Source organism: Anguilla anguilla, chromosome 9 (genome assembly GCF_013347855.1).
Source record: "Anguilla anguilla isolate fAngAng1 chromosome 9, fAngAng1.pri, whole genome shotgun sequence".
NCBI classification, from domain to species: domain Eukaryota; kingdom Metazoa; phylum Chordata; class Actinopteri; order Anguilliformes; family Anguillidae; genus Anguilla; species Anguilla anguilla.
The window spans coordinates 11,181,524-11,201,741 of record NC_049209.1 but is presented as its reverse complement, the minus strand read 5'-3'; the positions used below and the strand labels follow the sequence as shown (position 1 = coordinate 11,201,741).

General features: G+C 39.9%; 2 protein-coding genes across 3 annotated transcripts in view; both read right to left on the bottom strand.

The window, feature by feature from the left end:
- Nucleotides 1-4,520: 4,520 nt before the first annotated feature.
- fdx1b (ferredoxin 1b) lies at nt 4,521-10,548 on the bottom strand. Its single transcript, XM_035432584.1, has 4 exons — nt 10,345-10,548; nt 9,034-9,161; nt 5,297-5,426; nt 4,521-4,971 (listed from the first exon to the last, which is right to left on the bottom strand). Exons 1-4 carry the CDS (start codon nt 10,515-10,517, stop codon nt 4,872-4,874), a joined length of 531 nt encoding a protein of 176 aa, XP_035288475.1. The 5' UTR covers nt 10,518-10,548; the 3' UTR covers nt 4,521-4,871.
- A 3,239-nt stretch (nt 10,549-13,787) lies between these two features.
- The window catches only part of msna (moesin a), a 29,130-nt gene continuing 22,699 nt past the window's right edge, over nt 13,788-20,218 (bottom strand). For both annotated transcript variants that reach the window (XM_035434973.1, XM_035434974.1), the window contains 4 exons: nt 19,940-20,100; nt 19,207-19,299; nt 17,469-17,699; nt 13,788-15,412 (listed from right to left, as the gene is read on the bottom strand). In XM_035434973.1, coding sequence (XP_035290864.1) covers nt 15,248-15,412; nt 17,469-17,699; nt 19,207-19,299; nt 19,940-20,100 — 650 coding nt within the window. In that variant the 3' untranslated portion in view covers nt 13,788-15,247. The remainder of the gene's footprint in view (nt 15,413-17,468; nt 17,700-19,206; nt 19,300-19,939; nt 20,101-20,218) is intronic.

Here is a 20,218-nt window from a genome sequence, read left to right as displayed (position 1 = left end):
CACAGTAGAAACAACACAGCGGTGAATTTGACCGTTCTCACGTTAAAAAAATCGATATACTTGGTGCAAAGTTATTATCTTGCGCCGGTTTCCATACGACCGGCAATGTTACCTACCAGACCAAATCGCAACATAGATTTTGATGCTTAATTTCGGAGCTGTCTGTACTGACATTATACACTGTGTCTGTCGACTCATTAGCAAGGTAGCTAACGTTGAACTCCAAAAGCTAAACTGTCTAAAGTGTGGGTGTATATTTGGATTTCAGAAATATAAATTAGTTTTTCGCAAACATTATACATTTGCAAAAAGCTATAGTTTCAATTTTGTTGGCAATAATTAATAATTTAACAAGTAACTAGAAGAACTACTGGTGAAGTTTTCTTGTAAACATGTGCACTGTATATACTGTATGTCAAATCTGTGTGTGTATCCTATGCTTTTATTGGCTGATGTAGCTAAATGTCCAGACGGGAGGCATATTCTTTGTGGGCCCGGATCACAGGAAACAGGATGAAGGAAAAAATTCTAAATCTATAATAAACCTATATTTGGGGCTTTATTGTGTGGATGTGTTAAGTTGTTTGTGAATTTTGTCTGTTGACATGAGGTCAGAAGGTACAGAAATTAATGTTTTTAAGGGCTGACAGTCAGTGGTCATTGTGGATATTTCTGTAGGAAACCCTGAAAAGTGCCGGACTCTCTGTGCTGTATAGGTATGGGGCATGCCAAGGTGTTAACTTGGCAGGATGGCATACCTGCCATCCCAGTGGGGCTTGTCTGCCACCCCAATTGATCATTGTTGCTACATTGGGTCGCCAACACAGCCAGAGTGATGAGGTGCACGAGAGTAGGCTTTTTTTTCCCCCAAACTTCCGATGATATACAGTGTATACCGTATCATAAATGACAGTGGCATGTCATGTGTTGGTGGTCAGATTATTTTTCAGAAAGTTGTATTGAGTGTTGTCAGCGATACCAATTAACCTTTTTTTTATTTTGTGGGATTTATGTTACCATGGTACGTTAAATCTTGCTGGAGCAGCACCATGGCTGATTATTACCAGCGGAAACCCAGAAGCCTATATAATTATAGGCTAATAATAGCATATAATAAAAAACTACTAATTTCAGTGTCTATGCGAGACTAGTAATTAAAATCTCATGAACCAGTCACTAAAAGTGACTGGTTCATGAGTAATCCGCTCGTGCAATTTAAGGCCAACAATTTAGCACTGTTAAATATATATACTGTATTGCTGGAGAGATATTGAAGGCCTTTTCACTCTTTAATTTTTATTGTTAAAATCCTATAGTATATTCCTGTACAAATGTCCAAAGAGTATTTCTGAATCAATGAAAAATGTAATGGACTTATTTCATATTCTGATGTCGTATTGAGTGCTAAGCACTTAGAAATGTCATCACCAGTATCCCAGTTGCACCATGAATAAAACACAGTTGACCCTGAAAATTAAAACATTTTTATTTGTTTTTTAAATGTCTCCTTGTACGCATGTGATATGGGCAGTACCACCCACAGAATGGGGACAGGAAAAATTCACAATTTATTGAAACATAGTAGGTGCAAGTTCACACTCTGGTCAACAACGCCACTCATTACCTTATCAACTATAAGGGCAGTAAATGGCATTAAAACAAAAGGAGCCTCCCCATCCCCCAGTCGCTAATTACACCCTAATATATCCTTTCAGCTTTCAAAACAGCCATTTTAAATGTCGATATGTAATGTGTTTACGTTGCCTTCACTTCCTGTACATTGAATAATTGCACCTCTTTAGTTATTTTGTCCATGTGAATGTTTTCGTAATCCAAAACTGCTCCATTTGCATTCAAGCTGTAGTTGTTTTTTAGCTCTGACGCCATTGTGAACGCAATACGATACGTCTCCATGTTGAATAGGGTTGGGCAATTCCGGTGCTGGAGGACCGGTGTGTACGCAGGTTTCTGTGTCCACCAATTAACCTGGCTAACCTCACTCTTTACACCAACGCTGGTTCACTTAGCGAAATGTATTAGTAAAATGTAATATAGGGACACAACAACAGTATTTGGCTGAAATTCATGCACTTATCAAGAAATGTGCCATGATGTCGGATGGCATAAATGTTACGGCTACTTAAATAATTAAAGTCAGAGGTTGGCATGAAAACCAGAAACAGATACGGCCCTCGTTGCCCACCTCTGACTTAGAACATGGCAGAGAAGCAAAGCAACTGATCCGAGATTATTCTTGACAGTGGCGCATATTGGGTCGTCTGAATGGCGTTTCCTAACAAGCCACTCAAACAGTATGACAACTTAAGACTTTTGGGTTTCAAATGAGCCCTCCCCATACTTGTTAACCCTTTCGATCTTCCCTGGAGACTCAAAATTCATTGCCCTCCTCCGGTGTCCTCCCGGAGTCACAATTCTCCTGTTTTGGAATGAATTTTCACAATATTTTCTGGTCATCACAGCCTGTCTGTGCTTTGTATAGGCCTGAATTCAACTCAAAAATTTTACTGCTACCACCCATTTGACCATACAGCGACACTACATGTGTCGTCTCCATGGTTACTTGTTCATGAAGTGAGCTGCTTTCCTGAGTGACTGACTCGATGTAGAAAGAAGTGGAAAGTTAAAGGAGAAAGAAATATCAACGTAAATTTCAAATATCCTGGAAAGAATTCCCCTTTCTTAAGTAAAGTTTCAAGGAAAGGGGTATGCCTTTTGTAAAATCTGCCTCACTGATTTTCCGTCAAGCATTTTTCCGTCAAGTACTGTGTTCAACGCAATGGAAACTTTACTTCATGATTCCAGCAAATAGCCTGAAAAGATACAATCTTGCAACCAGACACTCATTCTAGTCAGTCTCTCTTGTTCTAATCAAGTGGCAAGCCAGCGTTACACTACGGTTGCTTTCACTCAATAAAATTCAGTTTTATCTCGGGTCAAAATGGTCTCACAGTATGTTTTTTTTATCATGCAAGCGAGTTATTTACTCTGATTGCTTCTAAACTGAAGCTATACTGTCACAGCAAATCATAATAAAACCTCCATTCAATTGAGTGCCTATATGAGATGAGAGCCAACATAGCCTAATAACATTGCACAACATATTTCTTGGGCACTTGCTGAATTTAATCAAATATGGCACATATATACACCAAACTGCTTAGCTAGCTCAGTGTTGATCCAACCAAGATGAACACTGTTCCTTGTCTCAATGTAAAACAAGTGTTCTTTATCACACATTTGAACTTCTGCAGTTAAATTTGATTTAGATTTTTTAAGCTAGATTCTGCATGTCATGCAGAACAGCTGGTATCAGTTACAGTGGAAGCTATACAGTGTATGAATTCATAATGATGATCAGACTGTTTTAACTGGAGCTACTTTCCATAGGTGTGTGGTTATACGTTTTTAACACACACTTTCCAGCAAATCAGTAATTCACTGTATTTCAACTGTATATTAAAATTGATTGTAAAATTTGAACATAAACCATGGAACAGTTATGGATAATCTGAAATTGATTGGACTGGGAACCTATCACTTACTAATAGAGGGAGGTATGTTGATGCTGTGTGAATGCAGACCTGGATTTCCTTTCCACCTGAATTCTTTTTTTTTTTTTTTTCTTCAACGATCATAGGGCCATATGTATGTCTATAATTAGGCACACTTGGCTTCCCGGTAGCTGTTTGAATAACCCAATCTGTGTCTGCTGAAATGCATGTGACCTGCACTCAACTGTAGCCAAGGACACAATCACTAAGAATAGGCTGCAAAGCAGCAATTGCTCCCATTGTGCCTCACATTGGATAAAAGCATCTGCCAAATAAAATATAAATGTAATATAATGACTGATTCAGAATCCAAAGGAAAGCCAAGGCCAGCAAAATCCCACAGTTGACACCACTGTGGACTTCTGATCATAGAACGGTAGACTGAAACCTGGGACTCTTAGGGCTCATGCCTTTACTGACTGAGCCCATTCTCCTCTGACCTCTCTGATTCTCAAGGTCTTTTCACCCAAAGAAATCGGTGGAAATGCACATTGGATGTCTATGTAACCTCTTCACTATGTCTGTGTGCTTTATGCAATGTGTTGAAGTCACATGATTCACCGTTCGTGGGAGCTGACCGTTTGTGTTAACAAGCAGGTGTACCTAATAAAGTGGTCACTGAGTGTATACGTACCTTATTGGTATTGCACGGTTCAACAAACACTCTGTGAGCAACAACAGATAGTGTCCTAAGCATTTAGAAGCAAACTGGACAAATCGATTCGGTTCAGTGGATTGTCAGCAGAGTGTAGAAAGTACTGACCCTTTACAGTCAGCATTATCACATAGTGAAGCTAGTGTAAGAGGAAAATGTCTAATGCTTCAAGTTTCATGGTGATGGATGACCACATTAGTCTTATTTTATGCCATTCATTGCCACCCAGTGGAAATTTGAGTGCACACATATCATTAGTGATAACAAATAATCACAGATTTCCACAAGACAACTTCATTTGTGACAAAGATCACATTTATTTATCAATATTTTTGTAATTCAATGAGTACAGCCCTTATACACAGTATGTATGTTTGTGTGTGTGTGTGTGTGTGTGAGTGAGTGTGTGTGCGCATGTGCGATTGTGTGTTTTTGTGCATTGTGTTTGTGTGTTTTAAGCAGAATATAGCTAATATCTGCTAATTCAAAGATTATGTTAATGTTATCTATTTGTGAGCTGTCGTGCACATGTGTCAGTTGTAGATAATCACTACATTCTGTAGCTGTTTAGTATTCATTATTCTGGAATACAACATAAATGGACTAAAAATGTGCCAAAGAATAAAGGTCACATTCTGGAAGAGTCACTGAGTCCTTGTTGACGCCATCTTCTCATCCTTTGGCACTCGCACAGTCATTCCATCCATCCATTTTCGTACACATACTTGGCAACCGAGACGAGACCTGGCAACAAGAGAGCACTGTTGACCTGAATATTTTACTCACCGTCCAACCAAAGATCGTAACCTACCTCCACATTTAATATTTATGGCCTGTGTATTTACATAGCCCTCATGGCTGAATATTCATTTTGCCAGTATTTGCACCTGCTTCAATGCCTGTGACATGTTTTTGAATGACATATAGTAAGTAACCTTGGGATTTCTGTCAGACTGTTACGATAAACCACTTTAAACTGCAATTACATTTTGATACTTCAGGCATTCGCTCAAGGTCACCAGTGTTGCACACATCCATAGCATTTCCAAAATGTAAAGAGGAGACATACGTTTTAGTCAGTCCATAAGCTAGGTCCAGCATATCCACCTCTTCATCTGCCAAGGAGTCCATTTTCTCAAAAACATTTTCTTCAAAAATGAGGTGGCAGGTGGAGCAGGCTAATGTTCCATCACAGGCTCCTGGACAAGAGACATGAATTGAGGAGATCAAATTAAGGGTTCTATTTTACAGCTGGTGCCCGGCCTGCGGCAAGTTGTCCTACTGGTGGAGTGGCATTTTCATCATGGCTTTTCAGTAAAAATCAAGCAGCGCACTGCAATTTTAGTGTGAGGGCAGTCTGTGATTGGCGCCTGTGACTCCTGCCTGGACAGACCAGGACAATGCCGCAAGTCGCAGCCCAGCATATGGCGAGCTGCTCATTTTGGGCCTTTCCCAAGCAATGCGCAAGATCATAACATATTCAAAAGCTAATTTTTGTGGGTCATTTGCTGTCCAATTTGTCTTTGATATAAATCCCCCAATCAGGAAAAATGCATACTTTGCATTTGTCTTTTATTGTCTTTTTCTTTTGTGTCATGTTCCTAGATTTATTTAGCTTTCTAATTGTTTATTGCTGTTCTTATACTGCACTGTGGTCTCGAGGTGTACCGTTCATTTTCCTACACCCATCAACTATAAGAATGACAATAAATGCAACTCGAACAATCATTTCATGCGACAGCAGTTAAAATCATACATGCAAGCTACATGCATTAACATTAATTATCTCCGTATACCATTAGGAAACCTAAAAATAAAATTCATGTGTGAATTTGGAAATATTACAGGTTATACACCATTGCAGACAAAATTATATTCATGGAGAACGTTGCCTGAAACATATGCAAGTTGCAACTGTTGCAACAGTCGCAACCCTACTGAACCTCCAAAGCTGATCGGTCTGTTCAGTTCAGTAAGTCATGTGGCAGTATTGTGAATTAATGATGATGCGTAGGCACACCAGATTTCATCCCTTCTCCCCCCAAACATTTCATCAATTGGAATGAAAATATCCGTCCTGGCAGTTCAGCCAGAAGAGCATTAGTGAGGTCAGGCACTGACTGGGCAGTTGGGCCTGGCTCGCAGTTGGCTTTTCAATTGATCCCAAAGGTGTTGGATTGGGTTGAGGTCAGGGCTCTGTGCAGGCCAGTCATTTTCTTCCACAACATTCTTGACGAAACCATTTCTATATGGAGCTCAGGGACATGGTCATGCTGAAACAGTTTGAAGCACAGAATAGTCTAGAATGTCATTGCATTAAGATTTGCTTCACTGGAACTAAGGGTCCAAGCCAAAACTCGAGAAAAATAGCCCCAGACCAAGGGGTGTCTAGATACTTATGGTATGGTCATATACCTCGATCAGGAATTAATCAGATTCCCATTACTTCGATTTGGAGGCAATGGGTGGTGAAACGGCTTTACTTTCAGATTTGCCTTTTATTAGTATTATAAAAGCATTACCCAGCATTAAATATTATTTTATTCTTATTAACATTCTTAAGACATGGCAGAGAATTAGGAGACACTTTGGGGTAGAAACAACTTCATCCGGTCTTGAACCTGCTATCCTATTTAGATGTTGGATTTAAGGGCTGGAATTATGCTTGGATTTTTCATATTAGAGATCTTTTTGATAAAGGCTCACTGAAGCCATTTGTACAGCTTCAATATGAGTTCAATCTGCATCAATCTCAATTCTTTCATTTTCTTCAAGTTAGAAGTTACATAAATTCTGTCTCAGGGTATAAAGATGTATTGGAACGAACCTTAGCCAAAATAGGATTGCTTCAAGCTGCATCTTCTAGGAAAAAAGTAATAAGCTTGTCATACGCCAGCATGACACCCCTGGGAGGGAGATGCGTCAGTTCCAGAAAACACCGTTGGTTGCCGCATGGAGAGAGAGAGAGCGCACCCACACAAACATGAAATCAAATAAACGAAGATCTTCATCCTTCCCCCTCACGGGTTCTAGGCAAAAATAATAAACTAAGACAACAAACTAAAATAACAAAGACAAAAGAAAGTAAAACAGAGTGACGACTTTTCAGTGCGCTGCTCGTAGCTGGCCCGCTTTTCAGTTGACCAGTGTCTTTCCTCGTCTTGTAGTGCTCGAACAAACATGCAAACAAAAATTAAATAAAGAAACGTGCTCTCTGTGTACGCTCCCAGTCTCTGCCCTGAACTGTGGAAAGCAACACACCTTTAAGCGCCTGGGCTTATTAGTTAACGCGGCCCAACTGCGTGTGCTCTCTCTCCACCAGCCGGTGCAGCTGAGACCAATCCGCCGGTCCGAATGCCATAAAGCGGTATTCATGATAATATTTTCAAACAGTTAAAGTAACAACTAATAATAATAAAACCAGCCAAACAGAGTTAGGAGTACAAATAGAGGTACATATGTAGACAAGAATTCTTTTGAATGCTAAAAATATAAGCTGTTCAAATAAGTCATGTGAAATGAAATATAAGATTAATCATGAATTATATGTTACTCCAATTACTAGAAGTAAGTATGATTCTGCAGTTTCCCTACTGTGTTCCAAATGTAATAAACAAAGAGCCACCTAGGTACATTTATTTTGGACCTGTCCAGAGATTCTGAAATTATGAATGTTGATCAAAGGTAAATTTGTGGATCAGTTCCATTTATTTATTTATTTTTGAGACATTCTCCGTGCACCATTGATCCCAGAAAATAGATCCCTAAGAATAAAAATGAGTCGGATGGTGTATGCTACTTTAAAAATTTGTAATTAAACAAATCATGTGTAAGATGTATCATTGCCAAGAACTCATTTGTGAGTTCTGTGCACTTTGTGTGTTCACTCACAGGAATGTTTGTGCTAAACATGTTTGTGTACATGTTGTGTTCTCTGTGTGTCCACTGGCATGCAATGTTTTCCAATTTACCATTACCAAAGTGCAGCATTTTCATTTTTAATGTCATTGAGGATGTTTTTCTTTTAATGTCATAGTGTGACATGAATTCAGTTTTACAATCACATATATAATTAGCCTGTATATCAGTGACTGTATGTATGTTGGTGTATGTTAAATACACACATTGTAGAACATATACTGCCTGGCCAAAAAAAAGTATTGGTATATGGATTTTTTTGGACAGTGCCCATTGCACAAGCCTCTGGAGGCAGTGTTATGATCTGGGGTTGCTTAAATTGGTCAGGTCTAGGCTCAGCAATGTTATGTGGCAATAAAATGAAGTCAGCTGAGTACCTGAATGTACTGAATGACCAGGTTATCCCATCAATGGATTTTTTCTTCCCAGACGGCACGGGCATATTCCAGGACGACAATGCCAAGATTCATCGGGCTCAAATTGTGAAAGAGTGGTTCTGGGAGCATGAGGAATCATTTTCATACATAAATTGGCCACCACAGAGTCCTGACCTTAACCCCATTGAAAGTCTTTGGGATGTGCTGGAGAAGACTTTACGGAGTGATTCGACTCTCCTGTCGTCAATACAAGATCTCGGCCAAAAATTAATGCAATTCTGGACGGAAATAAATGTTGTGACGTTGCATAAGGTTGTTGAAACAATGCCACGATGAATATGTGCCGTAATCAAAGCTAAAGGCGGTCCAACTAAATATTAGAGTGTGCGACTTTGTTTTCGGCCAGGCAGTGTATACCACTTAAAAGAGTACTACGTATGAATGAACAAAAGAATGAGAAATAAAGAAGTGTTTTTAAACCAATAAATGCATCTGTACAGAGTCTGCTTACCAAAGCCACTGATGTCAATCTTCTTGTTAATGACAACATTTAACAGAGATACCCCTTCTGTGACCGAGGTGGTGGTTCTCACTCCATCTTGATTAACAAAGTGGAGAGTTACATTGTCTTCTGGCAGGCTGTTATAAAGACAGATATCAATAAATATTTCCATCCCTGGTGGCGGGATCACATTGACCTGAAGTTATGATTTCAATGTAATGCGTCTTGTTGATACAGTATTATAAAGACATTCTTGATGAAAAATTAAAAGTCTAGAATGTTTAGGGTTGACTATTCAATCTAGCCATCAGAAATAAACTCCCAAAGCTAACTTACTCCCTGAATATTATCATTTTCCCCAGTCATAAGCAGTTTTCTTGTTAATTGATCTGGCTGTAAATATATCCTGCTAAAATTCTGACTGAATTGGGCTGAATTCTCACTTAAGGTGATTCTCACTTTGATGCATTATCAGTCAGCGTGTACTGAAGTACATCAGTGACATGTGTATATCTATTTTATTAGTGATTTGGTTCCAGCCAGAAAAAAACCTCACCCCTATGCAAGCAGTGTATCAGGACTATCCAAACATTGGAGAATATTTTGACCAAAGATAGCCACCTGTGCATGAATGGGCAAAAATAAACTAAATGTATCTTGTATCTTGCTTGTCTTTGGACTGCAGGAGGAAATCGGAGTACCCGGAGGAAACATGCAAAATCGGGGAGAATGGGGATAATAATAATAATAATAATAATAATAACAACAATAATAATAATAATAATGATAAAAACAGTGGCGGTATATTGTATTGCAGGCAGCATAGAACTATAAACCTTGTGTAAGTAGATATGATATATTATTACATATGAAATACATATGTGCTAATACATATTTCAAATACAGGTATTTGCCCATACTGTACCTGTGTAACACTGAAATGAGTGGTTTATTCTGGAACGCGCTAAATATAATTAAATTAGGTCAGGTTAGAATGTGCATAACACTGAAAAATAGACATGCTGTACCGCTTTAACAACAGCAAAAAAAGTACATACCCTATGTACTAATCTCTGAATTGGCAACCTAACCACACTTAGTCAGAGTACTTATCTCCAGCACAAGTATTTAAGTCATTATGTATCCAAAAAAAGGACTTGCATGTAGTTGAGTCATTATTTTTGTCATTTTTATTATCTTTCCCACCGCCCACATTCTGCTGAGGCAATTTCCAATTCTGAGATGTTCCAAGTTATATTTAGGGTATAAAATTCTTATTTTATATTCAATGGCCAGAAGTATGGAAGCTGAAATGCTTACCTGCTGCCCTCAGAGGTGCTGCTCAGGACGTGGTACAAGCCAAACCCCCTGCTCTGCAGGCCTCCTAGTACCCGGGGGAGGCAGGGACCCGACTGGACCCGAGGACTAAGAGAGAACAAGGCTCTGGATGCCAGGCCAGAGAGGAGAGACTGGAGATGTACACATCTCGCCATGTTGGCCAAATCTGTCCTCGAGCCGGCTTTGAACAGAGGACCCTCTGAAAGATAAAGCACCTGAGCCTTGGCCCCCAAGACAGGGTCAAAGTTTTGCAGAGATTACTACAGCCAAGTTTCATCTGAACAGCACATGGCCACACACAGTTGTACATTTATGCAGGGATTTGCGAATGATTTTAGTGTTCTGTAAAAAATGCCATTCAGTCAGTTAGGTGCATTAGCGAGTGAAATCTTCAGCAACGCAATCTGGTTACGCTGGATTCAAGTAATCAGACACCAAGTTTTGCCAAAATAATAAGGTATAACATCAATATTGTAAGCACTTTGGCATTATATTCTAATCTTGTTTAATGTGTAATTTATCAAAATAATGTTTATTTTTTATTATTCTTAAGAAAAAATATTTGTGAAGCTTGAAATTAGAAGCCAACATTCTAAAGACAACAGAGCAGGAAGGTGGAGCACAGCCTTACTGTAGTGATATGAAACCTTGAGCTGTTGCTAATTTATGGGAACAGAAATACCACATCCAAGGTTTTATGAAACATCTCTCTCAGCAACAAAATGTTGCCATCAGAGTGGAATCAGATAAAAAATATATGACGAATTGCATAGCACGTAGGTTAAATTTGAAGTTTCCACTGTTCTTCTGAGAACGTAATCAGCATATTACCACCTAATCTTTCTCATGCATATCCATGCCACGTTAACACAGTAATACAATAACACCAATGACATCTGTGGCAGGAAAATATAAATTATTACAAATATAATATAAAGAAAATTGAAGCTTGAAAAATGTTGACATCATGAGAAAATGTAGACAAATATAGAACTGTAGACTGTATGTTTCAATAGTGTTCATCTTTATTGCAGTACAAACAAAACTAAAATGTTTTTTTTTTTGCAGATGTAAGAATTATTTCAGTTCAAATAACAGCCATTTCTCTATGCAACTTCCTGTTCTGCTTCCAAACTACCCTTGCCATAATGCATTTTAGCATACTGAAATGACAAATTACAAGCCATTGGAACCCATATTAAAACCAATAGTTTGATATAGAACATCCAACTATCCATGCATTTTCCCTAACTTCCATTCTCAAATGACTTTGGTCTTGTAATTTATTATTCTATTTATTATTCTTTAGTCATGTATACATTATGAAAAGAAGGACATAACTTAATATTGGACGGGACAAAACTTACTGTACAATTTTTAGAACAAGGTGTTCTGAAACCCTAAAAGTAATGACCGACCACTGTTTTGTTTTACTCTAGTAAAATAGCACACGTGGGAAAAAGATCAGCTTATACTCAGCTTAAAGGCTTACTATGCAGGATTTTTTAGCCTGCGTTTACTATCAAAGAAGTGACTGTGAGCGATAGTAAGAAGACAAGTTTATTCATAGCTTAATTGATTCCATTTTGTTGAATGTAATAGTGGTTTTATCGTTGGAACTTTAAATATTAAAATTTCAGACTCTCACGAAAGTCCTTATTGTTGCCAGCTTCATAGTGCCGGTAATGTTAAGCCTGGTGCACACTAGAGGATTTTCAAATCTTAACCGATTTTAAAAACGTGGGAGACCACAGACATAACACACAGACAGATTTAACCGATTTTAATATTAATATTTTAATCGTAAGAACACACACACCAGATGATTCATTCAAGACGCAGGACCACACACTTGGCGTTTATACTAAACGATTTCAGAGTAGCGATTCCAAGGACTTTTTTTTTTTTCCGCAAGTTGATTCCCCGTCTCCATGGAGACCACACTGCCGGCAACGTTACAATAATTACATATATACATAATACAATAATATTGATACTTTTGTTGCTACGTGCAGTTGTCTAACCGCATTGAGCATAAAACAATATAATCCGCAGAGAACTTCTTCGGTTTAGGCAAGCCAAAATAAATTTGGTTGGTGACGCTTCCCGGTCAGCTCGCTCTCATTGGCTGTTGTGGGTTTCTGCTCAATCTTCCATTGCTGTTCCTTTCACACTACAGGATTTCAAATCGTAAATATCAAACATGTTATGATATTTACGATTCGAGATCGGGGAGACTCCGATCCAGTCGGTAACATTACGATTATGTCTGTAAACCCCTCACACTACAGGATCATTTGGGCAGATAATCGGTTCAGACTAGCCTCGGATCAGGAGCCCCCCCGCGATTGTTGGGAAGAGCGAATCGGGCACAAAATCGGCCCAGTTATCCTCTAGTGTGGGGCCAGCATTACTTACAGGTAAACAGGTTGGTTGTCTCGTGGTAAGGCATATTTGGACATACTCATATTTTAGCCAAGGCTTTTTGTGGGTGTTTCCAAGGCTGTTGCCTTTTGCCAAAGCCCAAAGCAAGAGCTTCTGACTGGTGGCTGACGTCACCAACATCAGCACAGACAGCGCTGCACTACAGAACTGCAAAGGTGATGGACAACTATTGGGCGGACCTGGGTGCTTGAGTCAAAGACAAGAGGAAGCCATATATATATTCTGTACATCATAGATATATTCACAGGTTCACTTACTGTTTTCTAAATTTTTTGACATTCATAGAGGACAGCATATACGAATATGATGCACAGGTAGTTGAGTGATGTCATCCTGACATTCTAAAAGGCTACAAGCTCTTTAAGAAAACCATATTCCTCGTCATGTGGCAGCATCGAGAATTCTGTCACAGCAGTCAAAAAAACGAAGGGAGGCTGGTTGAATGGCCTCTAGTTGAAGAGGTGTCATGGTTCTCATTGCTATGCAGTCTGCCCTTCATAATCAAGGTTTCCAAATCGGGAATGCCTTCACACAAGGGCCACGTAAAGCACACGCCAGAGGCTCCTTTTGTCATGCTGCACTTCATCTGTTTTAAAAGGCACAGGATGCTCTGCAATATGAATCACTTGCACAGAATAAAACACACAAAGGAAACATTGCATTTCTGAAACACTGAAAATCTGAATCAAAACCCATCCAAAGGAACACAGAAGCTACTGGCTTGTGAAAGGTGACAGATGTTTCGAGCCGCATCTGCGTCTTCCTTTTATCATTTTTTCCTGTTTTATTCGACATCCATGGCGCTAACTGAACTGCATAAGACCTCTGACTATTCTCTCTTCAGGCCCCAGCTGATCCTCTGCACAGTCACTGTCATGCCACATTCAATTCAATGGCTGCTGCTGCGGCCCCACCCCCACCCCAAGAATTGCAGTGTGCGTAATAGGATAAAAGCTTGCAATAATTCACCCATACAAAAGTATTTTTTCTTCAGTTTTATTATCAGTTGAAATGTAAATCTTTTAAAGCAGCCAGCTTGTATTTTTGCTGAAAGGCACTGCTTGGTGCTAAAATAGCAATGCAATATCAACATCCTTATTTATGCTTCATTATGGTTTTCGGTCAAACATAATTTAATTAACAAAAGCTAGAAATGGACTCTGACATTAGCAATACACCCATTTTTATGTAATCACAGAGTTTATGTTGTTTAATTCAAGATAAACCAATATGAGGCAAGCCTCAGGACAAATGGTGTGCTTTACAGCAGCCGGTTTCTCATATTAATGAAAAATTCTGCAAAGATCTGTTATATAAAAAAAACCTCCTAATTTCTAGGGTGCATGGCTCTGAGTCATAGCAGATACACTCAGAATATAAGGACCATTTGGAAATTCTGTATATGGCACTACAAGAAGAGCAACATTCCAACAATGAACACTGTTTTACCCATTCTGATACTCTTTGAATATAATACTGCAAAGGTTTGCCTTCCAAAGCTTTAAAAAAGGAAAAGAGTGCCATTAAAATAATGTCATGCCATCCAAGTAAAAAAAAGAACAAACTTAAACAGAATGAAAAAACAAAGCTTAAAATTAAAATATGGCAAAATCTAATAAGTACAATTTGTTACATCATCTTCTTAATTCGCTGATTTGACTAACAGTGGAGGGCCCACCAAGCAACAAACAAACCTGCTATTATTATATGTAATTGGACCAACTGAGATCAACTGCTCAATTCTGATTGCTACATGTGATTGCATACAAATCTATGACTTACTAAATCAAATAACTTTGTGTAAAAAGTATCCCCTTTGATAATATAACGATTCTAAGACATGGTGAATTTGGTAACCTACAGTTAAGGCCAGTGCAGTTAGACTAGTGTCTGCGCCCTACTCAAACACCTAAATCAAATGTAACTAAAAACTGGGAATTTGTGTTTGAGGTTAAACTGAAAGCCATGCACAAATTATAACACGTTAATGGGTATCCATTCCAAGAATTTAAATTTACATTTAAAACTGGCATGTCCAAATATAACTTCTGCTCTATGAACAAAGATATAAATACCTGAACTGGGTGTTAACTTACCTAATACGACTATATTGAATGGACAAACATCACACTAACCATTACCCTAAAAAGTCCACAACTTATTGGGAATGAGAGCACTGACCAACTTATGAAAAACTGCCGGGAAGGAAATGCTGAAACATATTGGTATTATTCTAAAAACCTAACAATGCAGTTCGTCCTCTGGATTCGGAAGGAATTATGAAAGTTTATTGACTTGGGAGTAGGATATCTTACATTGACCCTGTTTGGAGAAGGAACAGTAGCTTGTTTAAGGCAGGTTTGCAGTGAAATGGAAAGGCCTTGTCGTGAATCCCCTGCAGTGGTTCCAGCAGTGTCTTGGAAGGTGTCGTGGAAGGTGATCACATGCACTCAAACTCGTCGATGCGCTGCTTGGTGTTGCCCGACCGGATCTGCCGTAGGGTCTTGTACTTGTCCCGTCCTGCTCGGACGTTCTCGGCGTGGATGATGTCATTCTGCGTTTTCTTGGTTTCGTCTCGAGCATTGGCCAGCTCCGAGCTCAGGGCCTAGGGGAAGATACATCCGGTTCAAAAGACGATCAGTGGTAGCTCATTGGGGCGACACAGAGGAGTCTCAGAGTTCACTGATAATGTTTTTCATTCCAACCTTAAAGATTCATGCATCAGTTTCAAAACAAAAAAGGAAATTATAGCTAGCTTTCTGTATATTTTAGTATTTTGTGGAAAACAATAAAGAAATTATTCAGGGGAGATATCAACACGTCATCAACTGAAGAGGTAACTATTTTTGTACAGTTCTTTGTACATTTTCAGCATTTCATTTTCACCTCAATTGCATAGACGCAACAGGCTGATATTGCAAGGGGGTTATCAGTACGGCAAAGTAACCCATTATTCACAATCAACAGGTATAAACTATAGCAAATGGAAATAATTATGATTGCATACAGTGGGTGAGTCATTAGTAATTGGATGAAATGGTTTCATATTCCATTGATTGCGGGTTTTCCTGAACAGTTACACGCAGTAGGATGGAAGCACACAACATGCAGAACAAAAGACGGGCACCATCTCAAGTCCCTCATCATCATACAGTTCAGTAATCAGGACAGAACTGTTACAAAAATACATTATTGTTATGGCTTGCAGAGGCATAAAGAAAGCAATCATGATGTATTCCAGAGTCTAAGGGTGCTTTTTAACCTAATACTCCGAATACATAGTTCGGAACAACGTTTATTTGTTGGCTGGTCCAGATTGCTTTCACATACCGCCAAACCAAGCGAACCAGGATTTGCAAGCAAAAGTGATACCTCTGCAATGTCGTCCAAACTTTGGTCAGGAGTTGATCAGGTACACAGAAAAAAACAAATTCACTTTTACCCCTACCACAGGAAATCAAGTATACACGTTTCCTTGTTGCATTTATAGCCGTTATCCTCTTTCGATTTTCTGAGGATGAATGGGAAAGACTCGGGGTAGCAAACGTGCAATTACACGTACAGTGTATTCCAATGCAGACGTGTTGGCATCAGATGAAAAAATGATCTGTATGTTCATATTTGTATATGTGTACGTGACCTGTTCGCAACTGCACTGCAAGGGAAATGAGTGAGGTAGGCCTAAGCCAGGTTCTTACAGTCAAATGTTCACATAGTGCTTATTGTGCTAGATAGCAAAGAATTGCATAAAAGAGGTAACAAAATGATTTAACAGACCAAATCACAGATTGAGGTGAATCAATAGGCTCATAAGTGGTTAAGATGTGGACACATTGCCACTAAAAAGAAACATTTGGAAGACAATGAAGGATTCAAGACAACCCAGCTAACGTAAAACATTCTCAAAATGTAACATTGACAGAACATTCCAGTTACATTGTGAGAACGTTTTGAGTTAGTTGGGAAAGCAAACGATAATAAGCCAAACCTGCATTGTGTAAATACGTTTTCACAAAACGTTCTCACAATGTTACTGCAATATTTTGTCAATGTTACATTTTGAGTATGTTTTGTGTTAGTTGGGAAAGAAGATGATAACGAGCCAAACCTGCTTTGTCTAAATAAGTTAAAGGAAAAACTTATAAAAGAATTTAAACACATGTTCAACAACCTAATTAAGAGCCTTTAATTTGATCAGTTACATGATCTTCTAACCTTTTTTATGCAATTGTTTTCAAGATAGCACAATAAGCACAATATGAACATTGTGGCATAAGTCAGTAAATAATCCCTCTAAACATAAAAAAGCATGTAATTAAGGCACCTACATAAACACCTAATTAATTCAGCTTGTTAAAATTCTTGGATTGTAATTGTAGTTGGAACAAAAAGCAGCATACATAGAGGGCGCTAGGACCAAGACTGGGAACCACTACACTTGCACAATGCCTTAACAGATACCAGGGTATTTGGCCTAGACCTAACTGGACCTTAGAACCCTAGGATATGCAATTCTTACTCTCTAATGAGCCATAGGTCCAACTTGAGGACCATGTGAAGCGTATACCTTGACAACACGGCACCAGATTTTCAGGTGAAAACAACACGGTCACTGCAAACCAACCAATCTCTACTTGCTCCATTTACGGCGGCCCCCTCACCAGCAGGTGTTTCTGCACTCGCTCGTTCTTCTCAGTCTCGGTCATGCGCTCCTCTTCGCTGCGGTCTTTGTACGACGCGGCGGACGTGAGCTCGGCGCTGGCCTCCGCGCTGCTCTCGTCGTTCTCGTCGTGCTCGTTCTCCGGCTGGACCGTCTCTTGCACGTGGGCCGCCATCACCTTGCTCTTCAGCTCGTCTTTGGTCTTCTCCAGGTCCTCCTGCACCATGATGGCCTGTAACGAGTAATGACCGTACCGTTACAGAAGGGCTGGCCAAGGAGGGACCCTACCTGTTTCCAAAGTCCACGGCAATTTCTGCTGAGCCCCACCCCAATTTGGAACGGCCAACTGTCTCCAGCTGCATTTTGGGTTCATGCTGCGAGCCCTGCTGCTGATTCGGGAGTTTACAGCCAAGCTTGCGCAGATTAGAGTTGGAGGAAGACCTTTCATATGTGGCTTTCGCATGCAGTCCCCTGGCACCAGATTGACCAGCGGGGGGTCGCTAGATAATGCTTTACACTGACCCCCAGCTGAATTTACCCTCCCGTACCCTGGATGATGCTATCGCCAATTCCGTGTTGCCCTATAGAGCTATAGGCCATTCCGCAATGGCACGGTCTGTCCCGAATTCAATCTGAGGGCGTAAGGCTCATTCACGCGCCACAGGGTAGTGCCTTAACCAGATGAGCCATCCAGCAGCCCCCTGCCCTTAATTATTTAACTACATGAATCATATGTAAAATCGGATGTTTTAGCTGCATTGACTGATGAGCTCAGGAATGACAACTGACACCTGTTTTTGTGTACTGATTTTCACCGTGGTCTAATTTGGTGAACTGCCATTGGTGCATAGAGCTAATTAGCCAATTGAGCCAGGGTAAACAGGCCCACACACAAGAACTTCTCAATCCTGAATTAGATAAACCGCTACAAAAATCTTGACAAAAAGGGAACCCATCCATAGAAATTACACCTCTAATTCTTGAGCCCCCAGCTACAACTCACAGTGACTGTATCAGGATTCAAACAGGTAGTGCTGTTGTTAAAACCCACCTCTACATAAATTGTATTGCTTTGGACACTTTTGCAGAATAGCACAGCTGCGTAGTTATCTGAAGGGCTGAGCACTGTTCTAGTGTGGCAGGGTACTGGGCTGCAGTGTGACAGGGCACCAGACAGCCACAGCCCCAGGCAACGGGGCACACATATCAGTGTTTACTCAAGCAAACACAATGACAGGACATGTGGGACTGGCCAGTCAGAGCAGCATGCTTTCGGGGGCATGTGAAAAGTCTCAGAATGGGACACCAGATGTCCTCCCGGGGCAAACAGGATCTTCCGGCCGCAGTGGAACAGCGAAACCGACCCTTAAGCGGCCGGGAGGCACCCAGCACGACCTCTGACCACCTCTGGAGGGAGTTCAGAGGTCATTTCTGGCCTCGTCCATTTATTAAGCATTCTGTTCCAGCAAGGAGTGATATACAAATACAAAACAGGGAGAACTGAAAGGGGAAGCCTTTTCATTCTATTTTAAAATTAGAATTTTCTATTTTAATTTAGAATTCATCTGTATTTTACAATGAGACGACAATGAGATGATGATGAGGAACAAGCTTTTGCCTAAGCTGGTTATATATAAAATATTATGTAAGTCGCTCTGGATAAGAGTGTCTGCTAAATGCCTGTAATGTAATGTAATGTAATGTAATATATGGTGGTGACATGTTTGGAGATTGGTCACCTTATTCTGCCACTCGGCGGCTTCTTCGTCCTTCTTCTTCTTCGCATCCTCCAAGAGGGAGATCTTGGAGGTCAGCTCAGCTAGTTCAGTGGCCTGTGGAGAAATGGCATCCAATGAGACGTCCCCGATGGAAAGGCAGACGAGACGCGTTTTAAAAATGAGATAAGTGCTTGAAAAATCATGACTGAACCCCATGGTAGCTGAACCCATGCTGATAATCCCGTCCACTCCATCATCTTTTTTTGCCATTTGTCCTTTCAAGCCATGATTTTAAATGTTAGCAGTTAAGAACTCAATCAAAATTTCCTGTGGAGAGGACCGCACATCAGGGGTCTCTACCTCAGGGAAATATTCCTTGATTTCTGGATGTACGTAAGCAGTCTTCCTGTTTTCTCTAGGCTACACTTACCTCTGCTGGTGTTTGTGAGCATTACAATTGCATTCAAAATATATATAACTTACAGATCACATTAAAACACACAAAATATGTAAAATTTACTTTTTTTGGTTTTGGGAATTTAGTTTTGTAGCAGCATCCTGACAAAAATGAGACATAAAAATACCACAACAGTTAGTTTTACATATGATTATAATAATTATAATACTATTTAATAAAATGAGAACCTCAAACTGCTCACTGCAAGTGATCAACCATGTCCTCATACTAACAGGCTCTGCTGGTTAAGGAGGAACGTAATAAAGTTAAAGGAGGACGTAATAAAGTGCAGTGTACCAGGTGCTCCTGATTCTTCATCTGGCTCTCAGACTGCTGCAGCAGAGCAGCTTTGGCCTCCTCTGCCATCCTGCGCTCCTTCTCCAGTCGTTCCGCCTCCTCCGTAGCGCACTTACGCTCCTTCTCCAGCTCAAGGGCCCGCTTGGTCTGCTCCTCCAATTCTATTTACACACATTTGTAAATTTGTACACACATGCACACATGCATGCAAGTACACACGCACACACACAAATAAATACACAAATACACACAGACACACACAAGTACACACACATGCAC